Source organism: Ailuropoda melanoleuca, chromosome 5, assembly GCF_002007445.2.
Source record: "Ailuropoda melanoleuca isolate Jingjing chromosome 5, ASM200744v2, whole genome shotgun sequence".
Classification (NCBI taxonomy): domain Eukaryota; kingdom Metazoa; phylum Chordata; class Mammalia; order Carnivora; family Ursidae; genus Ailuropoda; species Ailuropoda melanoleuca.
The window spans coordinates 24208719-24232809 of NC_048222.1; the positions used below are offsets into that span (position 1 = coordinate 24208719).

General features: G+C 42.3%; 1 protein-coding gene across 2 annotated transcripts in view; it reads left to right on the forward strand.

Annotated features, from left to right (window-relative positions):
* Positions 1–24091, forward strand: part of GMDS (GDP-mannose 4,6-dehydratase) — a 605111-nt gene that overhangs the window by 543845 nt on the left and 37175 nt on the right. The window contains exon 10 of one of the 2 annotated variants that reach the window (XM_034660419.1): positions 3683–3788. The exons of the other annotated variant lie outside the window; for it this stretch is intronic. Within the exon in view, the coding sequence (XP_034516310.1) occupies positions 3683–3706 (24 nt within the window). The 3' untranslated portion in view covers positions 3707–3788. Of the gene's footprint in view, positions 1–3682; positions 3789–24091 lie in introns of those variants that run through there. 2 annotated transcript variants of the gene reach the window in all.

The window sequence follows — 24091 nt, forward strand, 5'->3', positions numbered from 1 at the left end:
AGTACCACCACTTACTAGCTATGTGACCTTGGACATATTACTGACTTCTCTGAGCCTCAGTTTCTACTTCTATGAAATGCAGAGTGTAATATCTGCCTTTTAATGTTGTTGAATCAAATACAATAATGTTTCGAAGGAGGTACCAGTAAATGATAACTGTACTATTGTATGGATTTTAACATACATATTTTTTTTCAATTCAACAGCTCTCAAATTGAGATCCATATGACTGTCCAAATGACCCTTTAAAACATTAAATCTGAATCTAAATTTTATTTAAATGTAATTTTTAAATTTTCATTTTGGAATCCTAAAATTAATGGCATGTACAAAACTATGCCATGGTTTAATGAGCAAATTTTTCCTTTCTCAGGGTTTGATAAAATAATGCTGCCTCTTACAGTTAGTTTTATCTTAGAGCCAATCAGAGTAATTATTATCATTATGCTTTTCAAGTCATCAGGGAAGGTGCTGTACATTTCCATGTGTTAAGAATGCTATCCTTGTTCTGCATTGTGGTGGCCTAGGATCTTCCCTTTACTGTATTCAGAAGTGCGGTGAATAAGAGCACAGACTTTGGAATCAGACAATGTTGGTTTCAGCCCTCAGCCTGTCCCTTGATAGCTCTGTAACCCTGAACAAGTTGTCTACTCTCCAAGTCTCAGTTTCCTCATATTGAAAATGGAACAATAGTATTTACTTTATAAAGTTGCTTTAAAGATTGAGATGAGATAATGTACAGAAAACAAAGCGTACTTGGGGGATGTAGCACGTGCCCAGTGAACGATGAGGGGAAGACAAACTAGTAGCCGTGCGGCTAGTGACAGACCTTTGCAGATCGATTTGATTTGATTTTTTTCTGAAGTAGGCAAAAGTCATCCAGAGTCAACCCTTGTCAAGTTGATGGCCATGTCAAGTGACAGCAAAAATTAAGCATAGGGGACATCCACTTCCAACCAAGATGGAGTGACAGGGACCAGATTTACCCTCCTGTTCAGAGCAAGACAAAACAAAAATGACAAAATATACGAGGAAATGATTTTCAGTTCTCTGGGTATCAGGCAGCAGGGGATAGTGATCCCTGAGAAATGGGAGACAAATGAAGTGAGCCCTTGAGAGAGTTTCCAAGATCTAGCCTGGAGACAAGAGTTAGCCAGAGCCCAGCAGACTCCCTAAGTTAAAGGATGGAGATGAGAGTTTGGGGAGGCCAGACTGGCAAGAGTCCATAGGACAGAGTACCACAGAGGAGAGAACTACACAGATTACTCCAGAGTGCAGGGGGTCCCTGGAGAATTTAGGAAATTACCGATCAACACATGCATATGAGGAAACTAAGTCCGGGGAAGAACACCTGGAAGGATTACAGGGAGCAGTACCAAGTGTTCACACAGGGCTGGGAACAATGCCTGTTCCCACCAGCCAAATTGGAAACATTCACAGTTGAGAAGCATTGTTGAAGTGTTTAGAAGGGTCTTGCCTCTGTTAGTGGGGATTCATTAGCCTTAGAGTGGTCACTGCTCCAGACCTGCCTAACAAATTGTAAAAGGAAGATCTAAAAGGACCACACTCTTTCCAAGTAAGTTAACTGTTTCCCAGAACAGAGTTCAAGATTATTTATAAGAATACAAAAATGCCTACCACCCGCAAGGTAAATTTCACAATGTGTGGATCTAATAAAAAACTACCAAGTTTGCAAAGAAGCAGGAAAATATGTCCCAGAATGAAGAGAAAAAAGAATCAATCAAAACCAACCTAGATATTTAAATTAGTGGCAGGGATATTAAGCCAATGTTTAGAATGGTATTCCTATGGTTTAAAAAGTTACACAGAAGGAAAATAGAAAGAAGACACCCAAATTGAACTTGTAGAGAGAAAATCTATACTGTCTGACATGAAAGTTATATTGGATGGAATTAATGGTATATTAGACATTGCAAAAGAAAAGATTGGTGACCTTAAAGACAAAGCAATAAAGAACTATCCAAAATGAAACACAGAAAAAGAATAATTTCCAGAAGATGAACAGAGTATCAGTTCCAGAGGACAACTTCAAGTGCCCTCAGGTATGTGTCATTGGAGTCCCTGGAAAGAGGGGAGAACAGAAGAGGTATCTGAAGAAACAATGACTACAATTTTTTCCAAATTTCATGAAAACTGTAAACACAGAGATCCAAGAAGCTCAACCAACCCCAGGCACAAGGAACAGGAAGAGATAGGCACTGATGGGCCTCAGTATCAAACTGCACAAAACCAGTGGCAAAGAGAAAATGTCCAAAAGAGGACACAGGACACATATGGGAACAAAGGCTAGGATGGTCCCTCTTCGGTGCCTGCTAATTATGGACCTTAAAGCTGTGAAAGCAAAACAAATTTGAAGTACTGTCACTATACCATATGAAACCGGTTCTCTAATGTGACTTATGGACTCACTGTTAAGGCAGTTCCCAAAGAGACACTCCAGAAATATTTTGAACCAAGACTGGTATAAGTAGTATTAGACTTCAAAGATGCCTTCTTTAGAAGAAACAATGCTCAGTTCATTTGTATATGTAAATATACAAACAGTTTCATTTTGTTTAACAAAAGCAACCTGATTACTTGGTCATGTTTTGTATATAATTCCATGTATTTCACCATCTGCTTTCTGTACTGTTGAAAGCCAATTTGAATGTTCATTTAAGATTCCGCCAGCTAGGGTCCACTTGACTTAAGGAAATCATGGCTCTTCTTGAACCTCATTGTAATTTTTCAGAAGGCATTCAGGAAGTCCTCATTTGCATAACGCTAGAGTATGTAAATATATGTTCCAGTAGCTTAAAATCTGAAGCAGCCCTCAAATTAGTCTTATAGTCAATGGAAAGGCAGTTTAGACAAAATATCTGGGAATGTTAAATCGTTTGGAAACACAAAAGAAAAGGAAGCTTTCTGTGTCAGTGAGTGATGGGGTCTACACCGGAGTTACAAGTTTACCTGCACAGGGTTGCCAGGAACATGTTTACTCCTAATATCCAGTATCTATATCAGAAGATACAAATGTATCTGATTCAAAAATGTGGGTGTAGTTTGTTAAATTATACCTCTATTCAATTCTACACTAGTTGTGACTCAGGGGGAGTGTCCCGAGATTGCTACATTGCTAGATGACATTAGTCATGAAACATTTCATTCAGAGAATAAAAAGTTACTTTATAATAGCTAGTGAAAGCTTTTAAGTACTCATTGCAAGTAGTTTTAAAAGCCTACACTTAAAGTAATTTTATGGGCTCTCTTGGCTAATGTTTGCAGTTGGGTGTGGGGCAAAGTCAAATGAAGAGAAAGAGGGAAGTGGTAGATGAATCCTTCCATGATTACCCGGAAATATGGGATCGCACACAAGCCATTCCTCCTGTATCTCTTAAGTGGTTAAATGGATGGATGGATGGATGGATGGATATAAATATAAATAAATAAAAACCGAAAGCTTGTCTGCCTATGTAATAGGCTACTAGTGCTGGTGATGGCAGAGAAGTTACAGTTTCAGAGCATCATTTTTCAACACAACCCTCATTACAAGACCATTTTATAAGAAAGTAATCTTTACAACAATGACCATACAAATACATATTTTCTAACATTGGTTTTAGGTGATCTCCAGTGCAAATGACATTATGTTAAAGTCCTATCATTTATTTCCCTTCCAAAGGTATGTGTGTTTATGGAAAGCTGACTTTTCCCCCCCAATAAACTCGTGTTCCTTGATGGATGCCAGAAGTTGGAAGAAGTACCACCCCAAAAACCTGCCTATACCTCAATAAAGTTAATTGGCTATCTTTGTAGAATTGCTGCTGTATTTGATAACTATGTCCCTAATGAAGCTCTTACACCCATATCTTAAAAATAAACTAAAGTGTACATAGAAGTATAAAGTCCTCAGATAAATTCTCCCATTTTGGCTAGAATTTACAATGGAGACCTTATAAGAGCTGTGGCAGATTTGTGACTCGGCAGCTAAAGATGTGTATGAAGATCGTAGACAGGTTTCAGGAAATAATCGCAGAGAGGATTTAAAGTGGAAACACATATAATTTTAGAAGGTAGAGGGAACTGGAATTGCCTGATTGCTGTAGGCAGATTCAAGTGGGAGAAAGAAAAAGAGCTTCGGAGTCGGACCTATATTCCATTCAGCACGCCCCACCTGTGTGACCTTACCAAGCTACTGAATTTCTATAAGCCATTTTTTTTCCATCTGTACAGGGAGGAGAATACCCGCATCTCAGAGTTTCGGAGACCAGTAGAAATGACATGCCATATGCATAGTAGGTACTCAATAAAGGTAGTGGTTATTTTAGGGGATTCTCAAAGCCTCTGAGTCACTCCTGTCTTTCTCCTACGCCCTCCCGGCCCCATCTTATCCTTCAGCAAACTATGAACTCTCCTTTGGAAATGCACATCCAGAACCCAGCCACATCTCACCACCTCCTTCAACAGAGCCACCACGCTCTCCACCAGAATTCTCCCGGGAGCAGCCTCACGACTTCCACCTCGTCCCCCTACAGCTTATTCTCATGACAAGAGCCAGCGTGGCACTTTTACAATGAAGTGAGATCATGTTACTTCTCCCTCAAAACGCTTTCTGTGGCCTTCCGTCTCACTCCGAATGAAGTCCTAACTCCTCCCTCAACCTACCAGGCTCTCTCTGATATGCCCCTCCCCCACCTCACTGGTCTTAGCTCCTCCCTCACCACCACTCACCTCTCTTCATGACATTAGTGACCCTTCACCCCAGGGTACACAGACCTGCTCTTCCTCCAGAAAGCTGGAGAGCACAGCTGGCTCCCTCTCTCCTTCTGTCTCTGTATAAATGTCACTCTATCAGAGGAGCCTCTGGAAAACAGCACTCCCCATCACAGCCTACCCTCTACCTTCTCGAATCTTTCCTCCCATTAGAGTGTAAGCCCTGTAAGACCGAGATTGTGCTCACTGAGCTCACGGCTGTCCGCCCAGTGCCTAGGACAGTGCCTGGAACACAGCTGCTCCATGACTAAATGTTGGATGAATGAGTTAATGCCCCTACGCCAATAGAGGAATGCAATAGCAGTGTTCTGGGCCAAAATTCAGAACACCTGGGGCCTGAATTCAGGTCCTGACCTTGATACTCACCACCTGTCTGACCATGGACAAGACCTAGGTCTAGAACACCGGCCTTGTTCTCCTTCCCAGGAAAATGGAAGCCTGGGCCACTTGCAGCTTTGAGCTCCAGTTATCCTGCGACGTGTCAGAGAGGCTGTGTAATGTATGCTGGCCAACTGTTCCCATCCTCTCATCTTGCCTGTTGGGAATGCCTCGGGAAATGCATGGGAGTCGAAGCATGAGTTATTTAGCTTTGTGTTATGGGAGAAATTCTCTGAGGAGGTTAGTAAGCGCCGGGGAGGTTACTGAGGTAGGTAAGGGCTGTGCAAATAACTCTTGCCCTCTTGTCTTACGACAAAATCACAGTTGTGATTTTGCCTAAAACTGGGGGTGGACTAAAGCTCCATAAAGTTCCAGTTCTACCTGTGACTCCAAATATTTTTTACTTCCTTTGCTTCAAGTATTATTTGGAGTAGAGGAAATGAAGTTTTACAACATTTCAACAGATGGCGCTGCTGATAGCTATTATCGGACTATAAAAAATAGATTTCAGCTTTACTAACTTAAATAATCTCATTTTTTAAAAATTTTATTGCATCCTGGGATGATACATTAATTTGTTTAGTCTTTTATCTCACCAATACTTCAGCAAAGTGAGTATTTTTAACCATTTTGTATAGTGAAGCCGGCCCTAACACATGGAATAGTTCGGTCCCCAAAGTTGCCCTACATTAATATATCATGCACTTTTACTCAGTGGCGTCATAGGAAATATGACAAAATGCCTTACTTGAATGAAAAGAGAGGATTATTTGCACATAAGTGCAGTCCATTTTGGCTTATGACATAAATAGAAACCAATCGGGGATCTGTGTAGAGTTTTTAAATAGATACAAATATTGTCTTAAATGATGACACGTACAGAGAAGATACTGTGATGAATCAGTAGAGAGAAATCAGGGCATAGGGAAAGATGCGTGTCTGCTAGAGCCTAAGGAGAAAATGTTTTGCACAGAACCATAGTCAACATGTTAGCAATGTCGTTTACACTCATTCATCAGCTTCTTCCACCCCTGACCAATGTTTCCATCTGGTCTTCAAGCAAGATCATTTTAATTACGCAGCCATGCACTTGCTTCTGGGTGTGGTTTCCCTGATTGCATACTTCAGCGCAGATTACAAATATTTGGCAGGATTCCTCCTTCTGTGGGAACCAGACAAGTCATAACACCAACTGAACGCTCTACGCTGTTGTGCAGGAAAGAACCGCGTCATCTCGGGTTTCAGAGTGCAGAGTATGAGAAACTCGCTTTGGTTCTGCTCTCCCCTTACAGCCATGTGCCTCCAGCCAGGAAAGGGCTCGTAATTAGACTTGCAGGCTCCTATTCTGCTGCTACCTCCAGACAAGACCCACAGTCATCAAGAACCAGCCCAGAAGTCCCCAACGTGGAGTGACATTTGTCTCAGAGAATGGCTCTTTTTCCTCTGCTTTATGGCATGATTACCCAGAACGGGCAGGGGAAATTAAGATTCGGGTATGTGCCAAAAGAAGGCTTCAATACGTGATATTTAAGAACTTACTGCTAAAATTAAGAAGGTTTTCCTAAATTGTTAGCTTTTAAAAACCTAACAGTATTATTAATTAGTAGAGCCAAGAAATGCTGAGTGACATGGCCATAATTTTTCCTTCAACCCAAGCCTAAAATTTCCACTTCTGTGCCCTTCTGGTCTCTTTTCCCCTTCCTTACTCTGTTCTTCCTGTTGAATGTTCCTACTATGTACCGACCCAGCCCAGGACCTCAGTGAGATCGAGCTGTGGGTAAAGGAGAGTGGGCCCCTGCAAGGCCTCCCCCACTCTCAGAATTCAGGAGCCCATCAGCATTAGTCTGGCCATGTGAACGTCAGTGATCCGTCAGCATAAGAGGAGATGAGGAGTATATCAACAACTGGACTTTTAATTACCTTTTAAGGTTAAACAGGTGTGTGGGTTTTTTTGGTTTTACTTTATTAAGAAAACCACTTAGCAAACAAAGAACTTTATTATTTGTATAGTTGAAAATGGAAAAGTAATAACAACACTTGGCACTCCGATACCACATTTTATCCAGATGTCCCAAGGTGCTTTGCAAACATCAAGCTTGGTCTCCTCACTACCTTCTTTTTAAGATAGGTTCAGAAAGAAAGAAAGGGAAGGGAAGGGATAGAGAAAAGGCAGTTTTGTGTCAGAAGTACTTGAAGGGGAAAAGCAACACTTAAGCCTAAGATCAGCACGGCTTCAGTGACAGGCAACATTAACACAGATGGGCACAGGGTTAGCATTCTAAATGACAACTAAACAGGAAGAGGATTAACAATTTGCTCGGGGTATTTCCTTGGTGCCAGGCACCAGGCTTGGCTTTTCCCTCTCCCACACCAGCCTTAATGAGGTATAATTTGTTTAAAATAAAAATTACTCGCTTTCAGTGTACAATTGGATGAGTTTGGACGATACATACAGTTGTATAACCATCAGTACAGCCAAGACAGAGAACATTTCCCCACAAAGTTCCCTCCTGCTCCTTTGCAGCTGATCTCTCCCTCCACTTTTTGTCACTGTAGTTTTTCCTCTTTAGGATGTCATGTAAGGGGGACCCTTCATTTGGAGTCTTTTTTTTTACTTCTTTCACCTAATATAATGGCCATGAGAGTCACCCACGTGCTTAGTAATGTCAGAAGTTCGTTCCTTGATATTGCAGAGCAGTATCCCTCAGTGTGGCTGCGCACGGTTCACCCATTTGGCCGCTGGGGCCATTGGGTTGCTTTCTTTCGGAATGATGGGAATGCTACTGCCAAGACCACTCACATGGAAGGTTTGTGCGGACGTATGTTTTTATTTCTCTGGGGTAAACATTTGCGAATGGGATTGCCGGTTCATATGGGAAGTATATTTTTAACTCTATGGGATGCTACCAAACTGTTTTCCAAAGTCGCTCTGCCCTTTTGCCTTCCCAGCAATGTCTGAGAGTTCCAGTGCTCCACATCCTCGGACTTACAGATTATTTCAGTTACTCCCCAGAACAACACTATGACGTTAACTATTCTTGTTGTTATTCCCATTTTACAAATGAGGAAACTGAGACCTAAAGAGTCCAAGTGACTCATGTAAGGTGCATACATAGCTAAGAGAAGGCAGATGCTTTGCATGTGAAGCCAGGTCTGTTGTTGCTAAAAACCAACTCTCTTTCAATTACGAAATGTACTTTACTTAAAGTCAGAAAAACTTCTGTTGGTAATCTAGAGGATTCTAGGACAGATGAAATAGGATTAGTTACATGTCAAAAGTCAAGAGCCTACTGCTTTATCTCATGAGTCCCAAATACAAAGTTAAGTGTGTGCAAAAGAATTTTTATCTAATTAAGAAACAAATTTAGGGAAAACACAAGTGAGATGAAAACACCTCTCGTGTCTAAAGCTTTTATTCCCCCAAATCGGCATATCCTGTCATTTCTGTATGATATCCACCCACCCACTCCTTGGAACCCATAGGGGTAAATGCTCATATCCTATTTGCTGAAATTAAGAGAAAAGCCAGCACTGAAGCCAGGCTTTCTGGGTCTCCAACATCAGCCTTTCGGACAGTTTTGGGGGTTAAAATAATTTGTCCTTTGTGACAGGGCTTCAAGCTGATATTCTAAAACCTTTAAAACTAGAGCCATTAGTTGGGTAAAATGCATATTATAGGAACCAACCCCAAACAGAAAGGAAGTTAGTGAACTCAGCAGGGTGAGGCTTCTATGTACTCGCCTTGCATGTGTCTTCTGTCCCTCCTCCACATTGCCCACACAGAGAACCTCTCAGGAACAACGGGGCCAATAGTGGTACTTTCTTTACTTGAATTTAAATGTCAGAAGATTTTGCAGGAAAATTCAGATTCCTCTTTCTGAGAAATCAGAAGACCTCGAACCCTGGGTGCACAGTCCCTCGCAGATGTTGTCTGCCTGCTGGCTGGGCATAGTGGGCATGTTGTGACCCTGGTCCACACAAGTGACAAAAATACCAGCGTAGTCAAGGAACAAAAATCTGAATCTCTTTAGTTGGGGAATCTTTGTGAAGCTGATGAGAAATGCTAACAGTTCACCAAATGTTGGTTGTCAGTTTGGTGGGCTGGAGAGGGGAGCCCCAGGAGAACTTGTTTGGGCTTAAGACAATACTGGCTTTTTCCTATCTAAAAGTGTGACATGTTATAAAGTGTGCTAAGACTTTGGGGGCAGGGGTGCAGACTCCTTTTTCTCTTTTCTTTGTATTTGTCCTAGAATAAGTCATGGAATATAGTAAATAAATCTCACTTCAGATTTCTGAAGTACTGTAAAATCACTCAAATAACTCACAATTATATCTACAATTGGGAAGGTTAAATGTTGGTGTTCAGAAAGCATCCAAGTTTTGGAAGGAAAGAGCATTGCACAAACCCAGAATATTAACAAATACTGAAGGCTGCAAGACTTGTTAGGCGAAGAGTCCATAATTTGGAGCCAGATCTTCTAAGTCTAAATCCCATAATCGTTCCATTAAAAAAAGGAGAGTGGGCACCTGGCTGGCTCTGTCAGTAGAGCAGGCAACTCTTGATTTTGGGGTTGTACGTTCAAGTCCCAAACTGGGTGTAGAGATTGCTTGAAAATAAAATCTTAAAAAAAAAAAAAAGGAGACATTTCCATGTGAATATGCTAACTGCAGGTCCATAGCATTCTTTTTATTCAAATTCCAGTACTTTATTGGGGTGTTCAAGAAGACCAGAGGGCCAGTGGGATTTGATTGGTCCCCTCCCAGTCCTCAGTAACCGTCTCTGGTGAAAGCCCCTTCTGTCAGTCAGGCAGCCCGTGCTGTGCACCTGGTCTGCCACACTCTGTCCTGAGCAAGGAGCCTTTTGTAATTTCCCAAACTTCAGATTCTGAACATTATAAGGCTACTTTTTTCTGTGCCATTTTGGAACCATGCATGCTAGAACACAGCCAACTGAAAAATAAGCGACTTCTCCAACAACGTGACAGAATTTGCTATGTAATGTCATACATGTCAGTCAAGCAGAAGCTTTTGTCACATTCAGACAAATACCAGCATGTCCAGGTGGCAGGATACCACCAAGAGGCAAATGAGCAGACACGTCATTCTCCCTGCCCTGACATACACCCTGTGCCCATCACCTCTCTGGGGTGTGTGTGTGTGTGTGTGTGTGTGTGTGTGTGTGTTCTTTCTTTTTAGCCACCCTCCTAGGGAGGTAGCAATAACATGATGTTATTTGAGAACATGAGGTTCTCAAAGGACATTATCAATGTGACATTATGCATTCTGATACAGCTCTCAAGGAAGAGAAGCCAAAGATGGGCGCCATTACTGATGTAAAAGATTGAACCGCAGTAAAGAGTCAGAGCTAAAATCTGACCTGAGCTCTACGTTGTATACTGCTTCAGGAGACAGAAGATTTAAGAAGAGAAATCAGTATCATAGGCAAAGGGATTCTGATTGGAACCCCCAAACATTTCAATCCTTATTTGGGTCAGGCCCCCACTTATTCGCTGTAACTCACCTCCTGCCTGTCCTGTTCACTAACCTGACCACCCAGAACCATGTCTTGTCACTTTGGAGGATTCTGGAAGAAGTCAGGTTGGTGAAGGGCCCACATGTTAGAAATTTGTGTTGGTTACACAGATAGGCTTCGTGAGTGAAGGTCGCCTCTGAGACTTGGTGACAATGACGATTGTCTGTTGAACATCTGGATGTTAAATACAATCGATTCTCCTTGGCAGTAGAATCCCCTCTCTGTGGCCAACTGAAAACATAATCTACAAAGCAAGTATAATTTCAGTTTACAACACCTAGCCTAATGTGTCAAATTACAGACTAGTTGAGATTAATGATCAATTTGGCAGGTATTTGTGCAATATGACTATAGTTTATCCATGGTACAACATCCAAGAACAATATATTCCATTGTCAATCTTTTATTTTGTTTTCTTTCCTTTTTTCCCCCTTGTCTCCAGGAGACCAATTAATTGTTCAAAGGTAATATATAGAGGAGGTCTCTGCCCTTTTGTGGTCTGGCTAACAATAAAGCTAAAATTTGTTTTGTAATGATGGTTCCAGTTGGACTGGAATCCCTTTGAAGTTCCTGTATTTTGCTGTTGTGAGAGCTGAAGATATTATTTGATTGCAATAAAACACTGTACATTATGGCGCACTGTACAAACTATGGTGCCTGCTGAACTGTAGCAACTTGCAGTGGCCAGACTCCCCTTGCAGGTGTTCTGCTTGAGTGGAACACAAAGCAAATACAGGTGTGCCTTCCTCTACGTCCATTTGGTGCTCATTCATTACTCCATGGGCCATTCATGGACCTTAAACTCCCTGCAAGGTCAATATCAGCAAGTATGGGGAGCGCTCATTTAGACGACGTGTTACTTTGCTATCAGGATCATATTCTGGGTCGTAGAACGTGCTGTGGTGGGTGCTTGTTTGAAACAAATAATGAAATACCTGTAGTGTTGAGTGACACTGCTGACTGGGCTGTGTTCCATTGCTGTGTCAATGAAAATATCTAAAGTGATTTTTATGAAAATTTTAAATAATCAAAAGAAATGCCAGAAAATATATTTTGGCACAGAGAAATCCCTCTTTACAGGAACTTATAAATATGTCACGTGGAAAAATAATTATAAAATCTATTTTAATCTGTTACTTCTGAGTCTTAAGTTAAAATGTTCTACCTGTCTGGTTTATACCAATGCCCCTGCCTTATGTGTTGCTTTTTCACATTTGATCTGAGTTGCATTTAGTTGAGGAGAAAAAGAAAAATCCATTGAACTCACTTCTAGTTTCCACTCGGATATCTAAGAAGTGGAGAAGTCATCATTCTCGACCTCACAACAAGAAGAAAACTGAACAAACTGAAAATCAACAGCTCTTCTTAGATCCTGGCGATAATTGAGATCACAGGGCAAACTGCTGCCCCAAAATTGGAGAGAGAGTTGAATACAGAGAATCAGAGCTCATCAGGAGCAGAAACTTCTATTGGGCCAGCATCAGGTAGGAACACATCAAGGGTGATTAATTGTTGGAGGTTGAGTGTGGACAAGCTTGAGAGATCAAAACTCTTGGGGGCCCAGTATTAGGGGGACCCCACACTTTCATGAGTTTTACTAGTTCTCAGAGTGAAGATTAGAGAATTGGAAAAAGACTGGAGAAAAAAATCCCTCTGCTTTTATCAGGAGGAGGAGGAGAAAAGTAACCATTTTGAAATATGCCCAGAGAGATTGGTGCTCCTTAACAAAGGCTTTCCCTCAAGGGACAGTGTTTTACCAGAGCCTAGTTGATGTGAGCAAGGCAAATACTCACCTCCAGCCCCCCTTGCCCTCTTGCATCACTTAAGATGGAGAGGAGGAAAACTGAGACGAACTTATGAAGGGCACAGCCCAGGGACACAGACCCAGCACTAGAATGAGAACTAACCATAGGATTATAGAATGTTTCCCTCTTCTCCCATGTTTTAACACCACATCAACAGGCTCCTGTATGGGGTGCCTGGGTGGCTCAGTCATTGAGTGTCTGTCTTGGGCTCAGGGCGTGATCCCAGGGTCCTGGGATCGAGCCCCGCATCGGGCTCCCTGCTCAGCAGGAAGCCTGCTTCTTCCTCTCCCTCTCCCCCTGCTTGTGTTCCCTCTCTCACTGCCTCTCTCTCTGCCAAATAAATAAATAAAATCCTTAAAAAAAAAAAAAAAAACAGGCTCCTGTATGATAATGGGGGATTACAACTGGAAGAACTGCAAGGGTCAGACTGCATTTAAGAAGGAGTTTCTAGGGAAACCCAAAGACAGAAGGGGAAACAAAAACAAGAACACTGGAGGAAATTTTAGCTTCTGACACAGCTACAGCAAATAATAAACACAGCCTAACTTGTAGCCAGATAAACATAAACTTCACACCAGAGGCTTGTTGACCTTAGTTTCTTTTATCCAATACATCAAATCTGGCTTTCACCTATAAGATATGCTAAAAGGCAAAATACACAGCCTGAAGGGGAGAGAGAGAGGGAAAAGAGGTGGAGTACAGGGATTCTTCAAGCCAGCAAAATCCTTCTGTACCACACTGACGGTGGGCAGATACATGCACTTATACGTTCATCAGGACCCTGCGACTGTACAATACGAAGAGGGAACCTAGTGCTGACGATGGACTTGAGTCAATGTATCAATACTGGTTCATTAGTTGTTATAAATATACCACTCTAATGCAGTATATTAATAATAGGAAATTGTGCAGGAAATGGAGGAGGAAAGGGTAGATGGGAATTCTCTATACTTTCTGTGTAATTTTTCTGTAAAGCTAAAACTGCTCTTAAAAATACAGACTATTAAAAAAAAGAAGGAAGCCCCTTTGACAACTTAACTGAAGAGAGGTTATAGTGAGAAACTTGCAGGCTAATCAAGCCAAAAAAAGTGGTGGGAGGGAAGATGGGATATGGCGATGCACTGATCACTTGGCCCTATAATTTCTGGCAACAAGGCAGCCTGTGGATTTGTGCAGGCATCATTCTGCTCAGGGTGAGCAGACCGGACAGCCTGCGAAGTTAGAAAATAGTCAGTATTAGTGATGGCCTGAAACTGGAGAGGTCCTCTGAAACCCCAAACCTCATTTGTTTTCAGGAAAGTTCAAACCACGGTGGGCCTGCTTGATCCTCTGCCAGCTGCTGTTGGCTGATCGATGGTTTGTTTCATGCTGTGTTTAAAAATATGGAATTAGGAATTGGGTGGTACATTCTGAATCCCCGCTGAAATGTCTGGCTGGGTGTGGTGGGGAGTGCAGAGCCAGCAATAAGTTGTCTTTCCCGACATGCCCAGAAAGGACACTAGGGAACGGAGTTCTCTCCAGCCCGGTGACGTCTCTGGCTTCTGACCAGCAGGGCTCAGAAAGCCTCCTAAGTGAGGGTCAGAAGAATACAGCATGAGACAGGCCACATAACCCATAAATAAATACACCCCCGCTCCCCAGAAATTTGCATCACCGCTATTCCATTGCCTTGTGAGGTGTTTGGATCCTCTTGAGGCCCTTTTCACTTTCCGGAAGATTTTCAGTCCAGCGGCAAAATAGGTCTTCTCCCTACACTGCTTGGGAGACCTCTGCAGTCTGTCATTTCTTGGGATCCTCTTAACCAATTTCAGAATTACCTCTTAGCATCTGATGTGGTTATTAAGGAGATCAGGCATTCTGAAATGCCTCTTTTTACACTAATCTTAACGACTTTAAGAGAATGTTTGACATAAAACTGGAAATTCCAGAGAGATTTCTGTTTCTAAGAATTATCACTCTGCTGCAGGAATTAAAACTCTCTTTATTGCATGCCTACACACACACACACACACACACACACACACACACACGACACCTAATGAATTGCTCACTTTCTATCATATCACCCTACTTTTCACACTGACCTCTCCCTCTCTTCCATTTTTATCCTAACCACCCACCATCCCTGCCCCCCAGTGCTCGCCCATTTTCTCACTATTCCATCTACTCTCGTCCTTTCCTCATAAGGCACCAGACCGCCTTCATCATTTTGGAAAACACAACATAGCAATGGCTTCAAATTTGCCAGGACCTCTCAAATTAACCCCCACCCATCATCCGTGAATCCAGACCCAAGTGTGATTTTACTGGGCAACTACTAGGCATTGTCTAATCCAGAACAGAACACTCTTTTGTAGAAATACAATAAGGAAGTATGCAGTGGTGTTGGATCTGTGATTTTGCCTTTTTTAATTTATCTTATACATACTCAGGAACGTACGAAATGCTTACCTCTTAAATCATCAGAATGATGTCATTCATTCAGTGTCTCTATTTACTCAGTGGTTTACGTGTCTATGCACTGGTGACTATAAGCCTAGAGAATAATACTGCCCTTTATCAGTAGTCTTTTGTGCTGGTGTGGAGTGTTGGTGGTGTTGCTTTTGGCCTGATCCCAGTGGCAAGCCATTCCCCTCCTCGTCACTGTGGCCTTCACAGAAGAGCACTCTAACAGAAAAGCTGTTTTCAATTGCTTCCTTACTCTGAACAGGACAGAGAGTGAGACAGCCTTTTACGTACATGTACCAACATGAATGTGTCTGAAAACTCATAACCGAGAGTGATAAGCCCGCCACCAGGCTCCGACAGGCTGGCATCTTTGTAGGTCACGGGTTGCTTAGAAAGGGCGAGTTTAGTGAGGCTGATTAACACCTTGGACAAGTTGTATGTGCTGGGGCCTTCGTGGGTTACCTGGTTTGCAGGACACTGCCATCAGATCTTTGCCCCCCGTCCTTGGCCTCACGCCTTCGGAAGGCCCTCATGGTTGCTAGGAGATGAGCAACATGGAAATGAGCCTCATTGCCTCAAATTTCGAAAAGCCCTGCAGCGATGTGGTGACAGCAAAACTTCACGAAAGTGCGCCTGGCTGAGCGAGGAAAGATGAACAACTTGTAAGAGGTGTGGTTCATTGAATCCAGCCTCAGAGCAAGAGTTTTCATGTTTTCAGAATGAAGACGCATTTTTTTTTTTTAAAGAAGTACTAGGTACTCACCCCAGGCCATGGTTTGACCTGCAGATGACTTCAGCTTTTGGAATCATGGAATGCAGAATGAAAACTAAAAATATAGCTGAAGACAAAAGACACAAGAGATGATTATCTCTCTTACTACTGAACTGTTACCTTGGGAAGATTATGTTTAGAGAATATAAGTGTATTTAATTTTCTTCATTTTTAATGTCCTTTTATTACAAACCAACTTAGAAAATATTCTAGCTTTTCATGTTAATATACTTTTTTCTCTGTCTTATCCCCATATGGATAAGCCAATGCCATTTAAATATCTGACCTGCTCATTAATTAAGAAAAACTAAGCATCAGTCACCAGTCATGATGCCTCAGAAACTTATAGGGGCGCCTGGGTGGCTCAGTCGTTAAGTGTCTGCCTTCGGCTCAGGGCATGATCCCAGAGTTCTGGGATCGAGCCCCACATCAGGCTCCTCCGCTGGGAGCCTGCTTCTTCCTCTCCTACTCCCCCTGCCTGTATTCCCTCTCTCGCTGGCTGTTTCTCCCTCTGTCAAATAAATAAATAAAATCTTAAAAAAAAAAAAAAAGAAACTTATAAATCCCTCGTTCCAGCCCCTGATACAGTAAGTGGGAAAGCCTCGCTAATGATCAGAAAGTTTCTGCAGGCATTCTGCTCTCACTTTTAGTGCAGGGGGAAAAAGCAAACCAACAGAAACCCTTCGTACTGCAATAGCCCTTTCAAATCAAAGCAAAAGAAGTGTTGCGTCTGAAAGTAGTGTACAACACCTGTTCACAGGCATCCCTTCCTGCCTCTGGTCCTCGTTGCAAACATTTCACACCCTCTCCTTTCCAAGCCGCTGCCCTTTGGCCTTGCAATCCCAGAAGTCTGCCCAGCACTTCAGTGAGGCTCCCTCATTCACATCCCAGGTCAGCTGGGTCTGAAATCGTGCATTTGATTCTTCCTGAAGATTTTATGGGTCTAAAAACATTATTCAATCTTTCCACTCCTTTGTAAAGCTGAGGAGAGACCTTCCTGAGCAGCCCACCAAGCCTTCTGTGGGAGGCTTCTCTGTTCTCTGCCATCACCTGGCCGGCGTTGGACAGGTCATGACAGCCCTTGATGGCAATCTTCTGCTTCCAAGTGGTGGCCTCTTGCATTCCCTGGGGAGTGCTCTGGAAGTGATGACATCATTTTTCAACACCCCCATTTAAATAGCGAAACACACAATGCATATTGTTTCTTTTTATTTAAGTGACAGAGGAAGGTGTTATTCATGAAGCCCATTTTTCTCTGAATAAATGTTTCGTATATTTGCTGAATACTAAAGATAAGAACAGTCTTAAAAATCAAAGAGTTCTAGGACGCCTGGGTGGCTCAGTCAGTTAAGGGTCCTGGGATCAAGTCCTGCATCTGGCCCCTTGCTGAGCGGGGAGCCTGCTTCTCCCTCTACCTGCCGCTCCCCCTGCTTGTGCTCACTCTCTCTCTCTCTCTCTTTCATCTCTCTGGCAAATAAATAAATAAACAAAATCTTTAAAAAAAAATAATAGAATTCTGAATTGTGTCCCAGAGAAAAGCGTACCTGGGAAGCATAGAACCAGAATTGAAGAGCCTGGAAAAAGATAAGACGCCATCTCCTCTGAAGTGCAGACTCTCAGATGAGCAGGTGAAGCCCTGAAGAGGCTCGTGAAATTTCCAAAAACCGACTGTGACAGCAGCAAGCCTGGGTCCCAACCCTCCCGAGGCCGACTTCGGTGCTTCATCCCATGAAATGAATGCCTCTTCTGTCTTCTCCTTCTGAAGAAAGTAATTATGATGACTCTTTTAATCAAGCTAGCAAGACATTTGACAAAGTTTTCTTTGACCTCAGCATTCGAGTTGAAGGTTATGGAGAGTTCTTCCTTCACTACTTGCTTTCTTCCTAGAATGGATTTGAGCTAGACGTATGTTCCCTTCAGATCTGTGACTCGTCACTACTAACAGTGTAGAAGGTCCACGTGAAAATCCCTTCTGATACCTCGCTGGCTTTGTTGTCCGGAGCCAATGCTCTGCTACTTGTTTGATTGAGCAAGAATCACATGATGTGTTGCTCAAAGCAACACAAATGTCCAAAATACCTTATTTCTAAGTTGATAGTATTTTTCCCCTTCATGGAGAATGTTCTGTTTTGATGTTTAGGTTCCTTTTTTCCCCTGTGTCTTTGAAAACATTTACATTTCTTGCCTTTTTTTTTTTAACTTACAATTTATAATTCCAATATTTTTTTCTTGTCAGTAAAACATTTTTCAAGGTAATTTCCATTAGTGTTTATAAGAAATCTTATAATCATGCATGTATTTCTTCGTCAGTGTACAATTTTAGCATTTTAACAGAAAGTGGTGTTATTCTACTTATTTGGAAGCTAAGCCACAAAGTGACTAGATTCTCTTTTTATACCAAAAAAAAAAAAATTAAACACTGCCAAGGTTGATCTTTTTTGAAATAGACTTACATTGAGTATATTTATTTACGAAGCATAAGTATATTCTTATATTTTATAGAACATCTCAGTTTCATTCATTTGAGATATTAATAAATAAATAACAATGTAATGGTCACTACCTTCATTCTTCCCTGGGCATGTATATGGTATGACTTGACTAGAATGTCAGCTGCATGCAGATTTGGGGAAAATTATGATATCATAATCTAAGATGCTTGCATGGGGAGAGGGTCCCAATCTTCATTAGAAAGAAACTTAACCAGGACAATAAATAGGTTCAGTGTCTCTTAAAATGTCCAGGTTACTGATAACTGGGACACACTTTTTCATTTTTTTATTGGAATGGTCACCTTAGAGTAAATCTTTTGGAAAGAAGGAAAACTCATAAAAATATGTCACTTAAAAAAATGCAGAAGTGTTTCAGACCAACTCTCTACCCATTCCTATGCTGCCATTATACCAACTGGTCTTCAGAAAGGACTGTCACCATCAATTTTTCATTTTTAAAGGACTTTAATTCTTTCAGCATGTTCATATGGTTTTATAAAGCCCCAGATACCCAGCAAATCCCCTTGGTGTTGTAAGACAAGATTGCTGTTAAAAAATGTTTAGGCTTAGTCAGCTTCTTCTCACCGCTGACTTCATGAGGGGCTCTGGGAAATGGTGTTTATACTAAGCTTAAATTGATAGGGCAAGTTTAATGCAGCAGGGTCAAAGGTACAACTGCTTAGCTGGTCTCATCAACCACTCAAGTTTCAGCATCGGTTTATAAAGAAAGGTCTGTAATGATAACATCTGGCTGCTTGAGCGTGACTGCGTTTTGCCTACTATGATTGAATGGAATTTAATGGTGGGGAGGAGAAAACCTAGGGCAATTTCATTCTTGAATTATGGTTCCAGATGGACAAGGTAAAATGGCAGACTTTGATCAATCTGAGTCCAGCCATCTAGCAGTTTGTTGAGCAGACCTGCTTCTTCCATCTCCACCCCACCTCTGGCCCCCTGTAAGACAACCATCCTTGCTGAGTCAATGGCAGAGGCCCAGTGTGCACACAGCTACGAAAAGCTCATGGTAGTCTGTGATCGAGGGTGACTCTTTGGTGTTGCTCATCTAGCCAGGCTTTGACTTGTTGTTCTCTGAGGACTGTAAGGGTTCTTGTGCTCAACAGAAAACACGGCGCCCTCCACCCAGACAGCGCTCCATAAATGGCTGCTAACCGGCTAGGAGATTCAATTGCTAGACAGAAGGCGCCCAGCCAAGTTCATGTTGTCAAGGGGGAGGTGAAGTTAGTTCCAGATCTCCACCATCGTTCCAGTTAGCTGCTTTGTGCCTACGTTACAAAGACACTGTGACACTGGGGACCAAAAATGTAAATGTGTCATAAATCAACTCTAGATATTATAGGAGATGCCTACTACATAAGTCCTCCAGCAAGGGACTGATTCAAATTGTACCCCAGTACCCCAAGGGCCTTGTGCGTTCTGTGGATACCCAATTCACTCTTATAAATCACAACCCCATAACGAAAAAGCTTATTGTATAAGTATAAATTCATGTTGCTTAAGGTCTTTTAAAGTCTTCTTGACTATACCTTTGGATCACTGAGTGTCTGTGTAATTTTTCAAATTTACAAGAACTTGTTTTTTAATATAAACAAATAGGTAGACAAAAATTATGTAAATGATGGCAGAGATTTATTGTAGTACAATAAGGCTGTGAGGGTGGGAAGAGCCATTCTCTGATGCTTCGCATTTACCATACGTGCTCCACAAATGTGCAGTGTTCTTGGTGTTGGTGCATCTTCAGGACCACTAGGAGAGGAGACCTAGCCCACCAGGCACACAGCATGAAATGAAGAGGGTAGCGAAGGAGACGCACACCTGTGGTGCAGGTGAGAGGACCTTGGCCAGAATGTGATTCCCACTTCTAGGACCTCATAGCTGTCTGACTTTAGCGGGTTCACGCAGCCTTTGGTTTTTTATCCGTAATATGGGACAGATGCCTAATCTACTTACCTACTACATACTTACCCTTGTGGCTTTATGAGAATCACAGAAGCCCTTCTGGGGACTCCAAGTCCTACCTGAATGAAGTGTCATTATCATTCTTCCAAGTGGCAGATTCCTGTTAAAAGTGACCAGAAGTCAAGTTTAATTCCTTTAGGTCACCTTAGAAATTAGAAATAAGGTCCCCAGAAGGAAATATTCTACCTATTACACGACTCAACTTGATATAACAAATCCAAACTTACCAAATAAATTAAGGATGATATTTAGAAAACAGTTATCATTTTAGCTCAGTGGAATCTTTTTCAGAGAGCAACCTTCCTCATTACATTTAAGACATGAGTATGTGTACAGAAGTCCTACTTTTCTAGTGCTGTAGCCATTCTGTGAAACAAGACACATGTATATTCTCCTCTCCCTTCTCCATCATCCTGTCATTGCCTTCTTTAATTTACTCTATTCCAGTTGAAACTCAATAACCACTGACAAAGCGCATCTGTAGATGACATCCTAAACAGGACTATATGGCCACCAAAGAGGAAGGGAGGCCTGCCCTGGTTCCAGGAAAAGAGGAAAACCCAGACCAAAGCAACAGCAAAACCCTGCTCTATGCATATCCCTATCAGATACTCATTCCTGCCCTAGAAAATGGGAGAAGTAATGTATAGAGTGAGCCTGAGATAAGTCTCTATCGTCTTTGCACTAACAAACCAAGGGTCTACCTCCCTTTCCCTTTTATATTAATATTTCATTATCACTTTCAATTCCTAGGCTGGCCCATTACCTCTCTCACACATGGAATTGAAACCCTTTAAAGTAATTGTGATTATACACTCTGTGCCCTTAAAAGCATAAGTCACCTTTGAATACAGAGGCAAAAGATAAACTCCCAACTGCCAATTCCATGAATCATGCTCTGTCCAAGGGAGTTCTGCATGTGGAACGCCAGCTGTATATGTAGAAGGATATATATATTTACACAGCACGTATGTCATGCGTAAGTGAGCCCGATGACACTATTGAACTAAGACATGTTAATTCTGCAGTTAGGACTAGTTTAACCTCAATTTCAAAATGTTTTTACTGCCCTGTACCTTCGCTATCAATGAGGTAAAGAAAACTCTACCCATATGTGCAGTCTCTTTACTGCTGTACTGGGATTTTCCAAATTAAATATTATGTTTAAATATTAAATATTAGCATTTTTCTCTTAATTATTAGACCAGAATTGCAGCTAATCAGGGAATAGTTTACATGAGGCTCGAACCCTTCCATACTGGCAGAGTCACACATTGAATCCCTTTTTATTCATCCGGCTTACACTCAAAAGAGCATCAATTCCAGCTTTATGTGGTTGTCTGTGTTGTAAATGCAAAAGCAGGGCCAGACATAGTGGAGTGAGAATTCTAAGGGGAATGGGGCCCTCATTCATCTAAGGACCCTCCAAGGAGAAATGATTCCTCTCTACCAAGGGAGCAAACTCTTTCCATATGAGTGAACAGTGAAGTCATAAGAGCACACCTCGACATTACTCTGGATGACACAGAACAATGAGATTTGACACAGAACAGCTGACAGGTGAGACCCAGACCAGAGGATAAAGGAGATGCCTGCATGGCTCAGAAATCTCTGCGGTCAGAGGTGGCCCAGACTTTTATTGGTTTGACCAAAGGCTGATACAAGATTCAAGAAGCAAAGAGCAGATTCTTGGTCTTAAAAATCAATTATTAAGATCCAAAGTTGGTTTTCTGGAGCAGGAATAACATTTTAGAATCAATTTGACAAAAAGAATCAGCAAAGTAAAACAAAACAAAGCAAAACTTTATGGATTATTTATTTTTATTTGTAAGCAACTTTTAGCCTAATTATTGCAAAGAAACTATAATAGGTGATACATACAGATGTTAAACACTTATCCAACAAATTCTTACTGGGTGCCAAGCATTGAGGTAGGCCCAGGGAGTGCAAGGTTTCTACTCATAGGATGTTTATATGCTAATGGGAGGGCACAGACCATAAATCATTGAATATGTCAGGGGAGATATGTGCAATGAAGAAAATAAAGCAGGGTAAACGGTGATCAAAGAAGGCCTCATGAAAAATAAGACATTTGAGCAGAGCCATAAAGGAAGTGAGGGAGCAAGCCACACAGATCTTCAGAGGAAGGGTGCTCCTTGAGTGCAAAGGCCCTGTGGCAGGTGTGTGTTTCACCAGTTGAAGGAACAGTAGGGGGACCGAGAGAATGAGCAAGGGCTGGAGGAGGAGAGGAAGTCAGAGAGTAACCAAGAGCCAGTCACACAAGGCGACACAGGCCATTGTGAGCGTTTGGCGTTCTAGTGTCTAGTCGTGCGGTTGTTTTGTCGGGAGGAAGCCTCAGTGTGACTTGCGTTCATGAAAACATGAGTTGCTGTGGGAAGAACTCTGTAGGAGGCACTAGCGAAAGCAGGGAGAAAGTGACTTGGTTTTCTACAGTTCTAGGAAACGTGGGGAGTTCAATTAAATAGGTCAGAACTGTGCATTCCACAGTTTGAGCAGGATTCATAAAGGGAAGCAGTGGCCAGCTTCTCTGAGCTAACGACTCAACTATACTTTGGTGTGTCTGCCTGCACAGTTCCCACACCCTTGATGCCCATCATTTCCCAGTATCCCTCACAAAGATTTCAAAGACATCTCAAGTTGAATTTCTCTCTCTTTTCTTTTCTAATGCACGCTCTAGAAAAGCTGTAAGATGGTAGAAAAAGCTACAACCTGGTCTTCAATACCATATTTGAAGCAGTGAGCTCTATGAAAATAAGAAATTTTACATCTCCACGAAAGGGTTCATAGAAGGGAATGTCCTATTTGAGAGGAAAGCACCAGACTTCTCACGATATCCAGAAACGGGGGAAATAGGAAGCTTTTAGTAAAATAAATAAATGCAAACCTCTGCCCTCATCCTGACAGTCTCCTTGTGAGGATTTGTAGACTAAGAAAGTTTTGCTTCTGAGTCCTCGTTCTGTCATTCATTCAACAAACACCCATTCATCCCCAAGGTAGCATTCCTCAGTGCCCTCAGCATCTTGGTAGGAGCACAAAATGTTATTCCGGAGTAATCCCCAAATTTACATTTTCATCAAATAACCAGAGGAGCATTGGGATGACTTCATTCAATTAAAAAGTCAGGGCATTTTCCTTGGCTGTCATGACAGTGTACATAAGTTAACATAAGCCGACCATGTGACATCCGCATGAATGACTCTCTGGACATTGTGGCCAGTTACCTCGACAGAGTTACCCCGGCCCTCCCCACTTCCCCCAGGCTGTTCTCAAGTCCGCCCGGCTGCAGGACTGCAGAAGTCCAAGTCGGAGCCCCAGGACCATGCCACGGTCGCCTCCACAGCCGCTCCCCAGGCTCCACCCGCTCCCAGTTGTTCCGGGAGGTGTCCTGCCCTTGCCTACATTGAAGTACCCAGAGCCCTTCCTTGTCTCAGGCTGTGCAGGGCCATCACTGGTATCCAGACCCGGTTTGAATTCCCACGCCGCCGGAAAATTGCCAGTCGATACCTCGATTTCCCATTCCTAAAATTAGGCCAAAAATAAAGTGCCGTTTCCACGTGGTGGCGTTGATTTGAGGGTTAAATAAGCGAATGTAGTTCCTGGGACACAGAAGGCATTCAGAAGTTCTGGTTCTCTCTTCCTTTCCTAGGGCCCCTTATTCCTCCCAGCCACCCGATTCCTGCGCCTTCTCGCAGCGCTTGCAGTCGCCGGAGCCACGAGCCCCGAGCCACTCAATTCCTGATTCCCCCTGCTGTAGTATGTCCCTGGTTCGCGGTCATCTCCACCACGTTCCCAGAGTCGGTTTGTGTGGGTGCTGTTGTCTTGCTGACCCTTAGATGATAGGCTCCTCCTGCCTCTCTGTCTCTTTACCTCCAGTTTTTCCTCCCTCAGTCGC